The sequence below is a fragment of the Lissotriton helveticus genome, chromosome 1_2 (genome assembly GCF_964261635.1).
Source record: "Lissotriton helveticus chromosome 1_2, aLisHel1.1, whole genome shotgun sequence".
Lineage (NCBI taxonomy): Eukaryota > Metazoa > Chordata > Amphibia > Caudata > Salamandridae > Lissotriton > Lissotriton helveticus.
This window is the reverse complement of record NC_136058.1, coordinates 366,114,301-366,131,318: the sequence shown is the minus strand read 5'-3', so window position 1 is coordinate 366,131,318 and position 17,018 is coordinate 366,114,301. Positions and strand designations below refer to the sequence as shown.

Below are 17,018 nucleotides of genomic sequence, written 5' to 3'. Positions count from 1 at the left end.
ATTAGTACACGTATGTACTCCTACCATTTTTTGGTGAATTTAGAGTTTTTCTGTTTGTATCTTTTATGTAACTCATATACTCCGAAGTCCTTATGTAATATAACTGTCGTTTTGTAAAGCGCTCTGACACCTTTGGGTAAAGTTCGCGCTATATAAAATCGCATTTAATAAAATTAATAAAGTTGTTCTACCTGTTGGTCTTTCTTTTCTCTCCATTACCCCGGACGTGCACGTGCGGAAGCCAGCGTGCCTCAGCCCTTCTTCCATTTCACGCTCCCCGCCGGCGTCCCCCTCTCACCATGGCAACGGGTGCGCCTCGGTTTCTTTTCAAGTGCACCAATGAGAGCGGCCGGAGGCTGGCTTTTAAAGTTTGCGCATGCGCGAGGAGTCCCGTTTGAAAACCGACCGCGAGTGAGGGTTGGTCTGAGTGGAACCGGGAGGTGAGGATGGGCGCGGGGGCGGTGGCGGGGTTTGGTTGGACGGTGCCCCTCGGGGGCACCAGCAGGGAGGGGGAGCAATGCAAGGATCCCGCGGGAGGGCACATGGCGGGGGGGTCCTGACCCCTTCTGTTGTCTGCTGCGGGGGCCGTTGGTCGTGTGACCGGCTCCCTCCGTTCAGGCTCTGGGCTCCGGTGGGGTGTCGGCCTGGCCGCGGGGGCCATGCCACTCTGCTCGGGGTCCAACCGTCCCACACTTTGCGGGTTGTTCCTGCGGTCGGGTCTCCTGCCCTCGGCCCTGCTCCTTAAGCGTTGGGTTCCTGTCCCCTTTAACGTCTCCCTGCCGCGCCACTTTCACTCTTTCACCCCCTGTCATAGTGACTGGTTGTCCCAGGATCTAGCAGGTAAGCAGCCCAGAGAATGCAGCATACTGCGACCTGCAGCTGAGGGTATATGTTTAGCTGCATTTATTAGGTATATCACGAGCCGGGGTACTGGTCCCGTCCCCGATTATTATCTAATCATTTTTTTTTTAATTCTACGTGTGCTACCAGCTTTTACAATTATTCCAAATACTCCCAATCTTGTCAAAACCGAGCATAAATAAGTTCAAAAAGTGATTGCCGAGAGCATGCCATTTGGCCAACTGGGATTACAAACCAGTATCTCGTTGTTCTTTCTATATTTCCAACCTGTCCAATAGACCTCCACTGAGTTGGCAGGCCTAAGGTAATGATCTTACCATACATGTCACTTTTGGCCCCTGCCCAGTTTTAGGTTAACATTTAGTTCCACTGCTAAAACGTACCCGCTGGACCATTTAGCCATTAAATGTATTCATTTTATAAACGTGTCCCTCAAACCTTGCAATAGGTATTGTATTATAATTGCATTTATATAGCGCTTACTACCCCTGATGAGCCACCAAAGTGTTTTTTTTGCAAGTAGCACGCTACTCTGGAAACAATAAAGTTTTACTGTTGAATTGGTATAGTGAAATATGAAAGTAATTTGAGTGGTGGATAGGTTAGTCAGTCAAATGGATTGAGAAGGATAGGGGATGGATAGAAGGGGAGAAAATTTTGCATTTATATAGCGCTTGTTACCCCCAATGGGGTGTTGAAGGGCTTTTTTGGCGAATAGCACGCTACTCTGGAACCCATGGAGTATTGGTGGTGAATTATTATAGTGAAATATGAGAAATGGACATATTAGTCTCTTATTTTCATTGAAAGGATAGTGGAGAGAAAAGATTGTTTGTTGTTGATTTTGGAGCTCATACCAGTAGAAGGAGGCTTGGGTTGAGTAAAAAGGGATGTCGAGGGGAAGGGTTTAGAAAGCCTTGTTTTGGGGATCGGCATAATGGAAAAGGTTTCAGATGATGCAAGGAGGGGTCGAGTAGGGGACAGTCTAGAAAGTGTTATTTTGGGGATCGTTGTAGCGGTATGAGGTTTGGGATGAATAGAGTGGATATAGAGGATATATTGATAGAGGTATAGGGTGAGATAGGGTAGTGTATTGTAAATCAATCATGCCATTTGTATAGCGCACTACTCACCTGGGAGGGTCTCAAGGCGCAAGGAGTAGTAGAAAGATTTGAGATGAGTCTGAGTTGATTTAGAAGATCTATTGAGGTATTGGGTGAGAATATGGTGCATTGGATATGCTGAATTGGAAGAAAGTAATACATATATAAATGCTTGGTCTGGTCAATATCTGACTGAGTTACCTTTAAAGTTGACCTCATTTAGTTGAATGTTGGGGGTTTAGACTAAAACCCAACTCCAAAAATGTCCTAGGTAATCCATATCTGCACTTACCCTGAACATAAGTGTTCTCTTGGCATGTGCGTAATGTGTTTACTTATGTGCAGTTTCTCCATGCTAAGCTTCCTGCAAAGAGAAAGTTGAGTACCCTTCTCGTCTCATCAAATGAGTGTCTGGCCTCTGGGCTCCTCTTCACCCTCCAATAGACTTGAATGATGTCCAAGGGAGGCATATTTTGTAGGTTGTACAATTTATATTACTGACCCTGTGAAACGACTCCTGTGGAAATGTCACAGATCAAGAGAACTTATTTGAAAAATTCCATCAGAGAATATGTTGCAATGAGATTTTAACCTCCCTATCAAAAGTTGCCACTGCCGACTGTCAGAGCTCAGGTAGTTATTGTCTTTCAGGGTTTGGTGATAGTCGGCGAAGGGCTTGTAGTTATGTTCTATGGGTCATGGAGCAGTTTTAAATGGCGTAGTGTGATCTTTTGGTTTGGATATGGTCTTGGATAAAAGATGCAGATGAAATGAGGTGTACACTTGCCACTTACTCCTAGGTCTTGTGGTGCATCATTCAGTGGTCTTCAGTGTTAATTTGTTGTATCTGGGTGAGCTGAAGGCAACAATGTCATCAGGGATATAGAACCATTGAAGTAATTTATTTCACATTAGGACCTTAGATTACAGCAACATGAAGTAGGTCACTCAGAGCTCCATCCTCCCTCCAGCTGTCCCCATCTCCCAGCTTACTCTTCCAACACACACCAACATTCTATTACATCATTCCACTGCCAGCAATCAGGACACTAGTTCCAAAATGTACGGAATGGAAAAACTATTCTACAGTGGGGGTGGGGTCCAAATCCTCCAGTGTGGACACACATTGAATGGGAGTCACTTGGGGTGCACTAATGGAAGGGCATGTCTGAGAATTTGGAAGCAGAGTGTTGCTGGGCTGTTGGAGGTGTAGCAAATATAAAGGGTGGCTTTGGGGTAAACCACTCAATTTGACGAATTGGAGCAGTACACTTGCTAAAACGAGCATGCATGGGTTGAATAGGGAAAAACTATGTCCTGTTCCTTTGAGAAATGGTTTAGACTGGGCCTTTTGCCATTCGGGGTGTGCTAGGAAGATGTAGGTTTTCTACAAAGAAAGGTGTGTGGTTAAGTAATGGGAATAGGGTAGCATACACTTATTCAAGACATGTAAAGGTAGCGTGAGGTTCCATTGTGAGCTAGGGAAAGGATGCTCTCTATTGTGGTGCATTTGATGTTTGAGTAGATTGGAGGGTTACTGTGTGCAATTCATTGAGGCATTTTCAGAAAATGAGCGTTATTGAAAGGTTAACTGGAAGCAGAACGGACTAGTATCCTTTTTATAAAGGGTACTCTGGCGTTTATAGACTTGTATGAGAAGGCAACCAGTAAAGAAGAGATTAGGCGTTTACAAGTTCAAAGCAGTGAGGGGAAGAGCATCTAGACAAAGTAGGCTTTATCTATCTGTAGGCCTGACCAGCTTAAAAGGAGGTTGGTGGAGATCTAGTAGCTCATGGGTACAGTATCTTCCAAGGTGTTCAGAGTTTGGGATTCAAGGAGGAATACTCTCTGGTGCTGAACTGCTCGCTCCATGGTGAACGGAGCATGGCTTCCATGGCACAGGCCGCTCCTTTGTTTACCTGGGCAGTTGCTCTAATGAATCCTGTATGCTCCTGTCGGCATCGGTTTGATTTGTGTAGCACTTTTGGTATTGTGTAAGGATGCAGAGCAAAGACCCCTTCCAATTCCTCTCTGATTGAGATTGTCATAAATAGGGAAGAGTTCATCTCAGTATGACATGGAAATTGGTTTTTATGTTCAAAGACACTTGTTAGTTACTTGACTCTTTATGGAGATGAACCATGTTGCTTGGAAGGATGGCATGGTCTAGGGCTGGTGCACTGAACTATCTTCTACTCTATGATACTGCAGAGAGTGTCTAGCCTAGTGTTGGTGTAGGTCCGCACAGGGAATTTCCTTGGTCGAAGCCTAGGCGAATTGAGTCTTCTGTAGTAGACTCCTGCCTGTAACCTGCTGGCAAAGAGTTGAGGGCACTAAAGTGAGCACACGTGTCTAACTAGTGAAGTCTAGTGCAGGCCTTGAGAAACTTGCCCACTTGCTAAGACTAGTCTGATTTTATCAGGGCGAGCTATATTTAGGACCTGCTCGCCCGTTCTGATGAGCTGACAAAGAGCAGGTGTTCTGTTCACTCAAAATGAAGGGGCTATAATTATGCCTTTAAATCTGGTTTTCATTTGGTCACATTCTCTCTGTGTATAGGGTCAGGCCATAAGTGGGTTTACATCTATTTAATCAAATAGCAGAAATACTTGACTCCCATAGTTGAATATGCTCTCAAATATGATCAGGACGAAAGTCTGTAAAATTAAATATTTGCCTTGGATCCCACAATGTGAGACCAGTTTACGTGTCCAGTACATTAGTTAAAATCAGGTGTATTTTATAAATGTGATATTTCTACTATGATTTTTATGCACATCTGGGGGAATTGTAATGATTTTAATTAATCAAACAATGACATGACTTGATAAGGAAGAAAGTCTCTAAAATTAAATATTTGCCTTGGATCCCACAATGTGAGACCAGTTTACGTGTCCAGTACATTAGTTAAAATCAGGTGTATTTTATAAATGTGATATTTCTACTATGATTTTTATGCACATCTGGGGGAATTGTAAAGATTTTAATTAATCAAACAATGACATGACTTGATAAGGAAGAAAGACTGTAAAATTAAATATTTGCCTTGGATCACACAATGTGAGACCAGTTTACATGTTAAGTAAATTAGTTAGATCAAGTAGTTTATTCAAGTGCAGGTCTACTAACCTTCATGATTTTTCTCGGCCTGTAGTTCCCTTTTGACAATGCCCAGATCCTTCATAGCCATGGGCCTTTTATAGTGCATTTTCCAGAGTTATGCTGCTGATCTTATTGTTTCAGGGTTGGCATCACATTTTGTCATTTGTGGTCTTTGTATTTAGCGATTTGCACTAATTGTGGCTTGTTTTCAAATTAGGTCAGAGGCATCTTTTACTCTGTTTTTCCTAGATATCAAGCTGCTGGGTGCCTCTTAACAGTTTATAGGTTCTTCTGTAGGTTTAAGTAAGACCGTGGTTCTGTTGTTGAAGCATGGCCCTTTTCAGTGTAGCCCCTAAACGTTTTGCCTTCCTCTCCCTTTTGCTGACCTTGTTTGTGCTTGTATTAGGATTCTGCACACTTTACCAGTGATAAAGTACTTGTGCTCTCGCCCCTAAACATGGTAATATTGGATCATCCCTAGTTTGCATATTTAATTTACTTAAGTCCCTTTGAAAGTGGTACTGCCTGTACCCAGGGCCTGTAAATTAAATGTTTCTAGTGGGCCTGCAGCACTGATTGTTACCCACCTAACATGCACTTCAAGCATGTCTTAGGCCTGCAGTCTATGTGCAGTTTTAAACTTGCTAAGTTGACCTAGCAAACTGAACATTTTGCCAGGCCCAAACTTTCCTTTTGATACACAGAAGCTACCCATAAGTTAGGCCCTGGCCAACACAGAGAGTAGGACACACTGTATAGGATGTGTACTTTTTAGTTTTACATGTCCTGGTAGTGACATATCCTGTCGCCTAGATCTCCGATAGGATAACATTGGGATTACCATATATTTTTTGAGTAATTTACAAATGGGAATATATAATTGATTCAAGTTTGGTGTCTCTGGAATCCCAATTTAAAATCCAACCTGATGGTGAAATAGAATTTTAAATTGCAATTCCTTAAATGCCACTTTAAGATAGTTGGCATTTTCTTAATTGAGCCATTTAGTGCCTGCTACCTGTCTCTGATCACATGTCTGGGGTGGGTGACAGTTGGGCTTTGTATATTCCCCCCTAGACAGCCTCACACAATGTGAGCTTAGGTGTGACTTGATGGGCCATCCTGGCAGGATGGGAGGGCTGCGCTGGACCCAGCCTCACATGCGCCTGAGTAGGCTGGGCCCTATCTCCACAATAAGGTCCTCAATCTAGCTGAGAGACATCTCTGATTGTAAAAAATGTGATCACATCTCCCTGTCCTCAAAAATCTCAATTGGCTCCCAATAGAAGGAAGATCCACCTACAAGATTGCCTGCATCACTCACAAAGCTCTTCACCAAAACACCCCTTCTTACCTTACAACAAAACTACACCAAGCAGGTTGCTCCAGGTCCCTGAGGAGCACAAACTCCCTTGTCTTGATCCCACCCAGACTCAAATGTCAAAAGACCCAATCCCCTGCGTTCTCTGGTAATGCTCCTACAATTTGGAACTCTCTCCCTAAAGATCTTCGCTGCAACCCCTCTTACCCTCTCTTCAAAAAGGAACTCAAAGTACTTCTTCTCAACAAGTATTGGGATATCTAATGTTACTGACTCTGACCATGTTCACTCCTTTCTCTTCCCTTGTCCACTCCTCTTCCCACCCCCTCTCAATCCCTTCATTCTCACTCCCCCTCTCACTCCCCCTCTCTTCACCCACTCTCTCTCCTAACTTTTAATATTCATTTTCCACTTAATTTTATCTCGGTCTCTTCGCCCCCTTAGCCCTGTTGAATGCATTATCATACTATAACTCTTTTTCGCTTAATTGTTAATTTTATCTCATTTATGTTCACCATCCTTGTAAAGCCCTCTGATACTCTTAGGTCCAGTAGCTATATAAAACCTTTGAAATAAATAAATAATTAAACCCACCCCTTGCTCCCCATAGTGAGTCGGGAGCCAGGACAGTAAGGTAGGACCTCTGTGCACATCAAAGGCGTGTCTTTGAAGTCTCCCTCTCTTCAAAGGCATGACTGGGTAAGTACTGGACCGGACACCACCACCTCAGTACACTTCTAGTACTGTGAAGACTACTACCAGGAAGGAGTGCTGTGCTGCTGAATGAACTGCCACTATGGTTTGCTGACCTTGCTGTGCTGACCTGCTACCCTCTTGCCTGGGTGAGGGGACTAGAACGCATCACTTGAACTGACTCAAAACGGCTAGCTGGCTGGCCTCCCGATTTGAAGTCTCAAGGGGGTAAGACTTCAACCAACGTGGTTCTGCACCTAGACTGTGCCATCTGAGTCTACCCTACCAATTGTTGCCACCCCAGTCCTGGACCCTTGCGAGTGGGCCTGAGTGTTTCTCTAGCAGAACCAATGATTCCTCTGCTGAGTAACACATCCCTCAGCAGAACAAACTCATCTCCTCGGCCGTGCGCCACGTCTTTGAGCCGAACTGACCAATCACCATTATTGCATGGATTGGACCCATCACAAAAGACTTGCCATGCCCCTGCATTTTGGGACAGACCATTGTAACTGCCACTGTACTCCTCCTTTCACCGGCACAAGCTAGTCACATCCTCGTTGATGGTAGCCTTGCTGGTGACACCGAACCTCCACATTCCAGCTTCAGTGCCCCCTCTGTGCAGCATCCTTGACACAGGTCTTTGCATTTCAAGTGCTATCAACAGTTTCCTCTATGCATCTAGTAGTAGTAGTATTAAGTATACTTGTGAAGCGCACTGTTACTCCATCTCGGAGTGTCCTGGCGCTGTATACCGCTGGGGAACCCGTCCTGGCTTTCCCTGTGAGATGGTCCCTCCTGGGCACCTCCAAGGTGAAGCCAGGCATCCCCAGCGCTGATGGAGCCGTTATGGAGATTAAGCAAGCTATTTCCCAGAGGTGCAGAGTGGGACCCATGGTTAGCGTAGGCACCTCTGCGAGAATTATCGAGTCCGCGGACATTGACCCCAGACCCTGCCACGTCGGGAATTGAACCCTGGTCCCGGGCCGATCTCTGCTTCAGGGTCTGCCGCTTCTAACCAGTGAGCCACACTTCCCCACTTGTCGCATCAGACTCCTCGCCTCTGCTATGCAACTGACACAGATCCACACAAACCGGAGTTAAGGTACTTTGGGTTAGAGGGCCTAACTGGGTCCCTGAAGCCAGCCCCATGCTCCCATCAGTCAGCCTGAACACTTGACTTTGTCCCAATCTGGCGTGACCTGATATCCCCAGTGGATCCTTATGTTTCTAAACTATATTTTACAGTTCTTTATTTCTTTTATTCTTTAAAAAAACACCTTCAACGTATTGGAATAATTGTCCTTTTGGTCTTGTTTTATCTAATTAAGTTCTATTTTTTTAACCAGGGTTGGAACATTTGTGTGGGGTTTTCACGGATTCCCTGGTTGAAGTGTTGCACAAATAGTTTACACGTTGTCTCGAAGTGAAGCCTGACTGCTCTGTGCCAAGCTACCAGAGTGTGAGCACAGGATTATTTAGGGGTTGCCTTACCTTGATTAGGAATGTGGTTATTGCTTGACCAGGGAATTTACCCCAGCCAAAAAGTAACTCCATTTTTAAGAGGCCATCTAAGAGGATAGATGGTGGGTTGGTGCAATTTAATATCTAATCAGTATCTTGCAGAGGGAGGGCTTGTGAGTGGTTACAGGTCAGCATCTAGTTTTGGCACTTGGAGAATTGTTGGGTATAAATTCACACAATGGATTGTGAAGGACAGTTGTTTGAGGTGTCATGCATGCCATGCACTGAAGAGTCCTGATTGGCAGTGAAGATCTTCTTTTGCGCACAACTTTCATCTGTACCAGAAATGTAAATCTTCAAAAGAAGCTGACATGATATATTGTGATGATGGCTGTACTAAAACTGGCAAAACGGGTATAAGGGATCTGTTGCAATTGTAGTAGTAGCTTCTGTAGATTGGCTCCAAGAAAACGTTATCTGGGTTATGGATTACATAAAAGCTACTTTTGGCTGGGTAGACTGGCTTGTTTGATTTTTTTTTAATTATTTATTTATTTTTTTTAAATATATTTACATAACCTTCCTCTGTATTGTGTTAGGAACCCGGTGCATGGCTTAGGCTTTGCAATACTTTAAATTGCTTCTAGGCCCAGTCACTATTGTCTTTCCCTCATCAATCTTAATTGTGTTGAGGCCTTATCTGCACTTGGACTTAACTATTTTCCTTTCCTTTCAGTCTCCACGCACTCTAATCATGGCGCAGTTTGTGTTTGAAAATGACCTCAATAGTATCTTGAAGCTGGACACACCCATAGTCACTGGCACTGCTGTTGCTCGATGGCAGCGCAAGGCCAAGGAGGGCAGCAGTAGCAGTTGTTCTACCAGCCTTGTCTCCACCTCAATGAACACAAGCACAGTTTCACCCATGAAAACAGTCAACCGGTCGCAGAGCTCCAGTAAAACTCCTTCCAAGACTCCAGGTAAGACCCTTAATTTGTACTGAGGCCTCATATGTGTAGTGCTTTTGTTAATGTACTATAGTTTGATGCAAAAGCTGCAAGGTACTTCAACTATTAGTTATGCAGTATTTTGCATTTGATCATGGAATATCATTTGGACACGGCCTTTTAAAGCTACCTGCTGCTACCCTGGGAGAATCAACATGTGAATCTTCTAAATTGTGTTGGGGGTATAGAGGTAACTTATGTTAAAAGTACTGCTAAATGTGAAGAATATCATGCTCCAAATGAACTCTGCTGTGCCACTCATTTCATTTCTAGTTTGAGTCTAGTCTACTATGCATTGTTCTTCTGAACTGTGTAGGCTGCATTTGCAAATGTGGCGAGCCGGTCCTTCTGTATTAAGAATGTTCCTCTTTTTGTTAAGTCTTGCCTTCTACAGCTCATGTGCTGTTGCTTGCAATACATTTTATTTACTTACTTACAGAGGACGTAAGAGATACCCGTTCCTTACCATTGATTGACTGTCATGGTTTTCATTGTTTCTTTAGTCGGTGAGTGCTGGCTTCACTACCTCTCCATAGGTTTGTCCCTCCCCTGTAGCGTGGCTCAAGGACTGTTTCTTAGCTGTACCCAGTGTTCTTACCCTGCTTGCACTTTCTGTAGTACTTTATTCTGAGGGTGACCTTGCCAGCCTTATCAGTTTCTCCATCTCCGTGACCATGAGCCCAGGTCCCACTAACTCCTCCTGGAATAAGACCTTTGGTATGCACATAGGATTCTTTGCTTTCCCTTTATTCAGTGTGCTTCCAACCCAGATGTCACCAATATAAATCCCCATGTCTGGGGCTTGCAGTCCTCCCCTCTGCTAGCCTTTCCAGGCCCTTGGGCTTCCAAAGTAGAGCCCACAGGTTCATGTTCTGTATCATCCTCAGGCACACATCCCAGCATGCATCATGTGCTCTGTGCTGCTACACACAATCCATGCAGGCCAATGGTGAACTCAGCACACCGCCATGGAACTTTACATGAGGTGACACAGGTAAAACTTCTGTTCAGTCTAATTATTCTGATGAAATACAAGAATAGTATGCTGCCCCAACTATGCTTGTGTAACTTAACTCCATGTAAGGGCACCGGCCCTCTACCGCTCTTCAAGGTAGTGCTCGGTGCACCCATCAGTCTTTACAAGACTGCAACACTGAGTCCGATCGTAGCACCCATGCATGATCAGTGTTCCCACGGGACTACAAATCAGTACCAGGGATCCAGATATCAATGCTGCTGGGACACTTGCAGGCGGGGTGCATGTCTGTGACCATTATGGGGACATTTGTGTCAGAGCTATGGACAACCTGAACAGTAAACTTTGATGTGAAGGGCAGCATTTCTAGGCACAGGTATTTTAAGTTGAGCAGGCCCTACGCTGAAGGAGAACCGCTATGAATCCAACTTTCGGTGGACTGAGTGCAAAGACTTCTTCCTCCTGCTTCTCGAGTATGGGTGAGGAAACCGATTCAGATCTTGCAACCTGTTGTGGGTGTTGTGAATTGAGATGGTTTAATGGTGTCCTAACTTCTCCAGTGCTTTAATGGCTAAAATATTTGCCTGCGGAGTTGCTCCGAGAGCATGTATCTGCTCTGTTTCCATTAATACTGCACATCTCTTGCCTGCCACTGTTTACATAGCAGCCTCTGCTAAGGAATGCACTGGACATTTGTAATCCCAACAGTCCTTGAGAAAATTCACTTTGACTCTCCAGTGATCCAGAACTCCACTAGCATTTAGCGCACACCACTATAATCTGCATGTTAAATCTAATCAACCGGCAGAGGTGTGTGTGCTGATCAGGATGATTAGTTGAACTCTTCCCATGGTTGCTGCTATTGTATGTTTTGATATTTGTAAAACAAACTATTGGGTAAGTTGGGCAAGCAATTGGAACCCTCAAATGATATTACTTCTGTCTATCCATGGATAGAAAGACTTTCATGAGATAGTGGAATTCCGCATTCAAAATTAGAAACCTATTAGTCTTTCATTGTGGCCTGTAAATGGCATTGGATGACAAATGTGTGCAAACTATAGATTGTGTGCAATTACATGCATTCGGTAAACCCATGCAAATCAGTCATTGTGTAGCAGCTGAAGTGGTCAATTGTGATGTTTTAATGTGTTGCCATCAGTGATGTAGTCATTAGCACCCACCTTTGCTAAAAGTTCAGTTTGCTACTTCACGGGAACCACTCTAGTTGAATTCCACCACCATTTTCCAGACCACACAATTGTCATTTTCTCAACCATGACTAGGCTGCTGAACGTAATGCCTTTCATAACCTTCAATGTCTTTTTTTTTTCTTATTGAAAGAATAACAAAACATGGGCATTGCATTAGCGAATTACAAAGCTGTCATCACACGAGATACAAAATATTGAAAGTGGGCCTATAAGAGCAAGACAGAGCTTTGGTTCGGACTCCAGGGGATAGTCTCATCTTCTATCAAATATCCCCACCCCTATATGCATTCCATTTGCCCCAGATTGAGGACCACTTCTTTGGACATCCCCGTGCAATATATACTGGTTTCTTTCTAAACGTGCACCGGTCTAGGTTCTTTTTCCATGTTAACAATGTAGGTGCTATCGGTGTATAGTGGCTAGAAAGTGTCTGTTTTCTATTGGAAGAGTGTATGTATGAACTATAAGTGTGGAAAAGGGGAAGAACAAGAAATGGGAAAAGTAAACCCATCAGCCCACCCATTGGCGGAGCGTCATCTGGGATTTTAGAATACAAACTGGTATCCACTAGGTACCTCACCGTGGGAGAGTGTGAGGGAACTCTAGTATTGGATCCACACTTATAGTTCATACATACTCTCTTCCAATAGAAAACAGACACTTTCTAGCCACTATAGACAGATAGCACCCCTTTGTGTTTCTTACTAGTTAAATTAGGGGTAGGGTGCATATAGGTCTTTAATCTCTTTTTCCCCTCGGACCCTCTATTCACAGTTTTTTGTAACAATGTAGGTGCGACATCCGACCACCATTTTTGTGCAATATCCTGTTTCGTGGCAGTGAGGCCCAGTGTCACCCAGGTTTTCTCCGGTGTTGAGATCTGTGGGCTCCCATATGTTAAGGAGAACCCGTTTAGCCTCGGGAAGTATGTCTTTATTTAGGACTTCCTGAAAGTTCTATGTATCCCTTGCCAGAACCGTTGGCTGTGTTCACATTCCCATATGATGTGCATGTACGTGCCTACTTGTCCACATCTTTGACGTTCACCCTCGTTCCCCCCCCCCCCCCTCCCCATGCGTACAAATTGAGGCCCTGTGACCTAAACCTATGAAGGTTCTTGAGTTGGACAAGTCTCAATCTGGCGGAGATACTCACTTCTCAGGGGGAGGCCACTGCCTCCCGCCACTCGTCCTCATCAATCTCAAGGCCGTCTTATCCAACAATCTTTAATGCTCACAAGGGGGTCTGGGGTATTTTATTTTTTTAATTTTTATTAAAACAAACATACAAAAGAAAAAACCAAAACTCGCAAGGCAAAAGTACAGTGTTACAAGATCATGAGTTCATGCGGGCAGAGCTCCAGAGGTAGATACATGTATTGCAATCAATTAGCGTGGGGTAAAAGGGGCGGACAAGGAAACGAGCAAAAAATTTAAGATAAAGGAAAGCTGGATGCCAATTATGGGGAAGTAGAAACATCAGGGTTTACATCCTGTGGGGGAGTACATATATTCCCACGATAAGCGTTCCATTGGGACCAGATCCTACCCCATTTCTTGGGCCGGCCCCGGTAAAGGTACAGTCTTCTCCCGGAACATGCACCAGTCCATGTTCTCCTTCCACTTGGAAATGGTGGGCGGTCTGTGAGATCCCCCCCAAAGCTGACAATGTCTCTTTTTGCGACCATATTTCCAAGGGTCGCCCATGCGACCTGTGCGGTGCTGTAATCATTGTGCTCCCAAACATTCAACAGACAACGCCTGGCCTAGGGCAGCAGCGACACACCCGCAACATTTTCCATCACAACATGTAATCGAGACCAAAACTCAACCACCTCCGGGCATTCCCACAATATGTGTAGGAAGGTGCCAGACATTCCACAGCCACGCTTACATAACCCATCCAAGGAATAGCCCATTCGAACCAGACACGGCCCGGTAACATACACGCTATGGAGTATCTTAAGCTGGACGAACCTCAGGCGAGCAGGAATAGCGACTTATCCAGTATTGGGGTATCTTTCATAGATTCACATGCCTGAATCATTCCCCGTCGTCGAGGCGGGAGTCCCACGGTAAATAAAAAAGCAGTGCCAAAAGCACTTTGCAGTAGTAGGCCCTAGAAAAAAGGCCTGAGGCCTATATTATAGTAGCCTATCTACCTCCTTATGCTAAAAGACCCAAAGTCTTTGCTCCAACCAATCAGCTCACAGCACCCTCTAGAACCTTCCCTGCAGAGCCAGCTCTCCTCAGATTTTCACCGCACGTCGTGTGGAAGGGAGTCTCCCTGAGTCTTGACTCAGTTTTTTCTTCAGAGCTTCAAGATGTCTGACAAGAAGGCCTTGTTCAGACCCTGCAGAACATGTGAGAAGAAGAGGGTCCATGTGGATGACTTACACAAGGACTGCATTTATTGCCTGTATCCCAAGCATGAGGCAAAGACCTGTAAGATCTGTGTTACCTTCCCTGCCAAGACCTTAAGGGATAGGGAGGCCAGAGTCCTTTTGTGGCTTAAATCCTCTTCCAAGGATGATGATGACAGAGCCTCTACCTCTAGCAAGAGGGCGAGGTCTCAAGAGGATAAGATAAGTGAGGGGAGAAAGCATGTTAAGGCCTCCCACTCTACTTCAGGCTCTTCACAGAGATCCAAACATTCTGTCTCTGGAGCCTCAGCCACCAACGATCCGGCAAAGAAAACAGTGAGTAAGACTTCTACTGTCTCCTCTCCAGTTACCACTGTCTCCACTTCAACCTCTTCTTCTATGGATATGATATCCACTACGTCTATCACTACACCTATTGTGTCTACTAAAATCAGTATCGTGACAAAAAGAACTCTCGTAGACGACTCGTCGACGAAGACGCCGTCATCATCAAAAAACTCGTCATCTAAGAAGAGCCCGTCGACGAAGTCGGCGACGCCGCCGTCGACGACTGCCTCGTCGACGAAGAAAGCATCAACGTCTATCCCGTCGACGACGAGCCCGTCATTGGTTGCCTCGTCGACGACCGTCCCGTCGACGGTAGCTCCATCGACGACGAGTCCATCGACGATTGTCCCGTCGACGTCCAGCCCGTCGACGACAGCCCCGTCGACGGCAAGCCTATCGTCGACGATGCCCTCGTCGTCGATCTCGTCGACGATAAATCCGTCGACGACGACATCTTTTCAACAAATGGATGCGCCTTGGTCTCCGGGGTCATCAAGGTCGATGGAACCAGCTTTATTAAGACCTGCCACTGGGAATCAGGCCTTTTGTACGCCAATAGCGACAAAAAACTTTCAACTAGTGTCTTTTAAGAGGCAACAAGGTTCATACATATCTCCACTTATGCCTTCTCATCTTCTGGAAACCTATGCGGACGATGAAGAAGATGACTATGAGGATGATGATGATGAGGGTGCTTTTGGTGTGGCACGTCATCCATCCGAGCTTGTCATCAAGTGCCAAGATGATGATGAGGAGGATTCATACGCTGAGCACTATTACCAAGGGGATATCATAGTGCCTCATTCATTGGATCATCTGAGAAGGCCTAGAGTCCCGGAAGTCACTCAGTTGCCGCCTAATTTGATACAGGATTTACAGGCTATGCTGGCGGATTACAAACAGCGTTTTCCTCCGCAAGTACCTCAATCTGACACGGTAGCTCCTCCTCGGCAACGGCCACCGGCTTCTCCAATTGTGGACACTACGCAACCGGTCTTGCCTCCACAACCTCTGGATTCATCATCAGAAGAGGAGGTAGAAGATGGAGAGTTGCCTAACATTCCTTCATCGGACCCATGGGATGAATATGTTATACCCATGCCGTCCCCTCCGACTCCACTACCTTCAGATTCACCGCCTGAAGATGTAGGTGGTTTTCACAACCTGATGCAGAGGGCATCAACCAGGTTTAAGCTCCCTGTTACAGTGGAGCAAACGGAGTGTTTTCTCCATGACTTTAAAGAGGAAACAAGGAAGATATCTAGAGCCATTCCCATAATTGAGTTTATTTGGAAGGAAGGCATAAAGATAATGGAAAACCCTGCATCTGTGCCTGCTGTGTTACCCAGAATAGAAAAGAAATATCGTGCCCCGCTTTCTAGTCCGGCGTGTCTTATTGGCCATCCACGCCCGGATTCGGTAATCTCTCAAGCGGCGCAGCAAAGGTCAAAGAACCCAGCTACCCCTATTTCTACTCCACCAGATAAAGAGGGACGAAGATTAGACCTTATTGGGAAGAAGTTCTCCACTATGGCTGCAGCATCCATCAGGATAGCAAATTCAATGGCGATTATTGGACGCTACGATCGCCAAATGTGGTCGGAGATGGCTAGATTCATAGAGCTATTGCCAGAGGACTCAAGGCAAGAAGCCAGGAAAGTTTTAATGGAAGGAGAGCAGGCAGCGGAAGAATCCATCGACTGCGCTCTAGATATGGCGAATACGAACTTCAGGCAGTTGGCTGGAGCAGCCGTCCTGAGACGTCAAGGGTGGTTAAAAGCCACTACGTTTCGTCCGGAGGTTCAGTTGAAAATTCTGGACATGGCTTATGACGGAAAGTCTCTCTTTGGAAAACATGTCGATGAGGCTCTCCAGACGATTAAAACTGACACGGATACCGCAAAGTCGCTAGGATCCTTACAATATAAAAGAGGTGCGTTCAGAGGAGCTAGAGGACGAGGTTATTCTTCCAGGGGAAGTTATTACCAACAAGGCAGACAGTATCAACCACAATACCGTCAAAACTACCAGTCTGCTTACAGACAATCTGGATCGGCTGGTTTCTCTCGTCAAGGAGGAAGAAGGCGCGCAAACAACCAAGGACGAGACAGTCGCAAGAAACAGTGAGAGCAATTGGGCGCCACCTCCAACCCCTTACCTTCCCGTGGGCGCGAAAATATCTGCTTTTCAACAACAATGGCAGAATATAACATCGGATCGGTGGGTGTTAGACTTGATCCAACATGGTCACACCCTAGAGTTCGTCACCAAACCTCCACCAACTCCGCCCAGGGGCCCCCCTCCCCCTCGTCTTCACCTATTGTTCAAGGAGGTTCAAGCTATGCTACTCAAGAACGCAGTAGAGAAGGTTCCAATCCATCAGAGAGGGACGGGTTTCTATTCCCGTTTTTTCCTCATAAAAAAGAAAACCGGGGAATGGCGACCGATCCTAGACCTGCGCAATCTGAACAAATATCTCAAGAAGCAGGGATTTCGAATGGTCACCCTCTCGGACATTCTCAGTTGCCTCAACGAGGGAGATTACATGGCCTCCTTGGACATGGAAG

At 45.4% G+C, this 17,018-nt stretch overlaps 1 protein-coding gene and 1 long non-coding RNA gene across 3 annotated transcripts in view; one reads left to right on the top strand and one right to left on the bottom strand.

The window, feature by feature from the left end:
* Positions 1 to 292, bottom strand: part of LOC144805856 (uncharacterized) — a 106,707-nt gene extending 106,415 nt beyond the window's left edge. Inside the window, exon 1 of the long non-coding RNA XR_013605615.1 lies at positions 192 to 292. This is a non-coding gene — a long non-coding RNA (uncharacterized LOC144805856). The remainder of the gene's footprint in view (positions 1 to 191) is intronic.
* A 14-nt stretch (positions 293 to 306) lies between these two features.
* Positions 307 to 17,018, top strand: part of CDC20 (cell division cycle 20) — an 81,815-nt gene continuing 65,103 nt past the window's right edge. The window contains exons 1-2 of one of the 2 annotated variants that reach the window (XM_078672322.1): positions 307 to 440; positions 9,281 to 9,524. In XM_078672322.1, the coding sequence (XP_078528448.1) occupies positions 9,299 to 9,524 (226 nt within the window). In that variant the 5' untranslated portion in view covers positions 307 to 440; positions 9,281 to 9,298. Of the gene's footprint in view, positions 441 to 694; positions 841 to 9,280; positions 9,525 to 17,018 lie in introns of those variants that run through there. The other variant, XM_078672329.1, reaches the window with a different exon arrangement.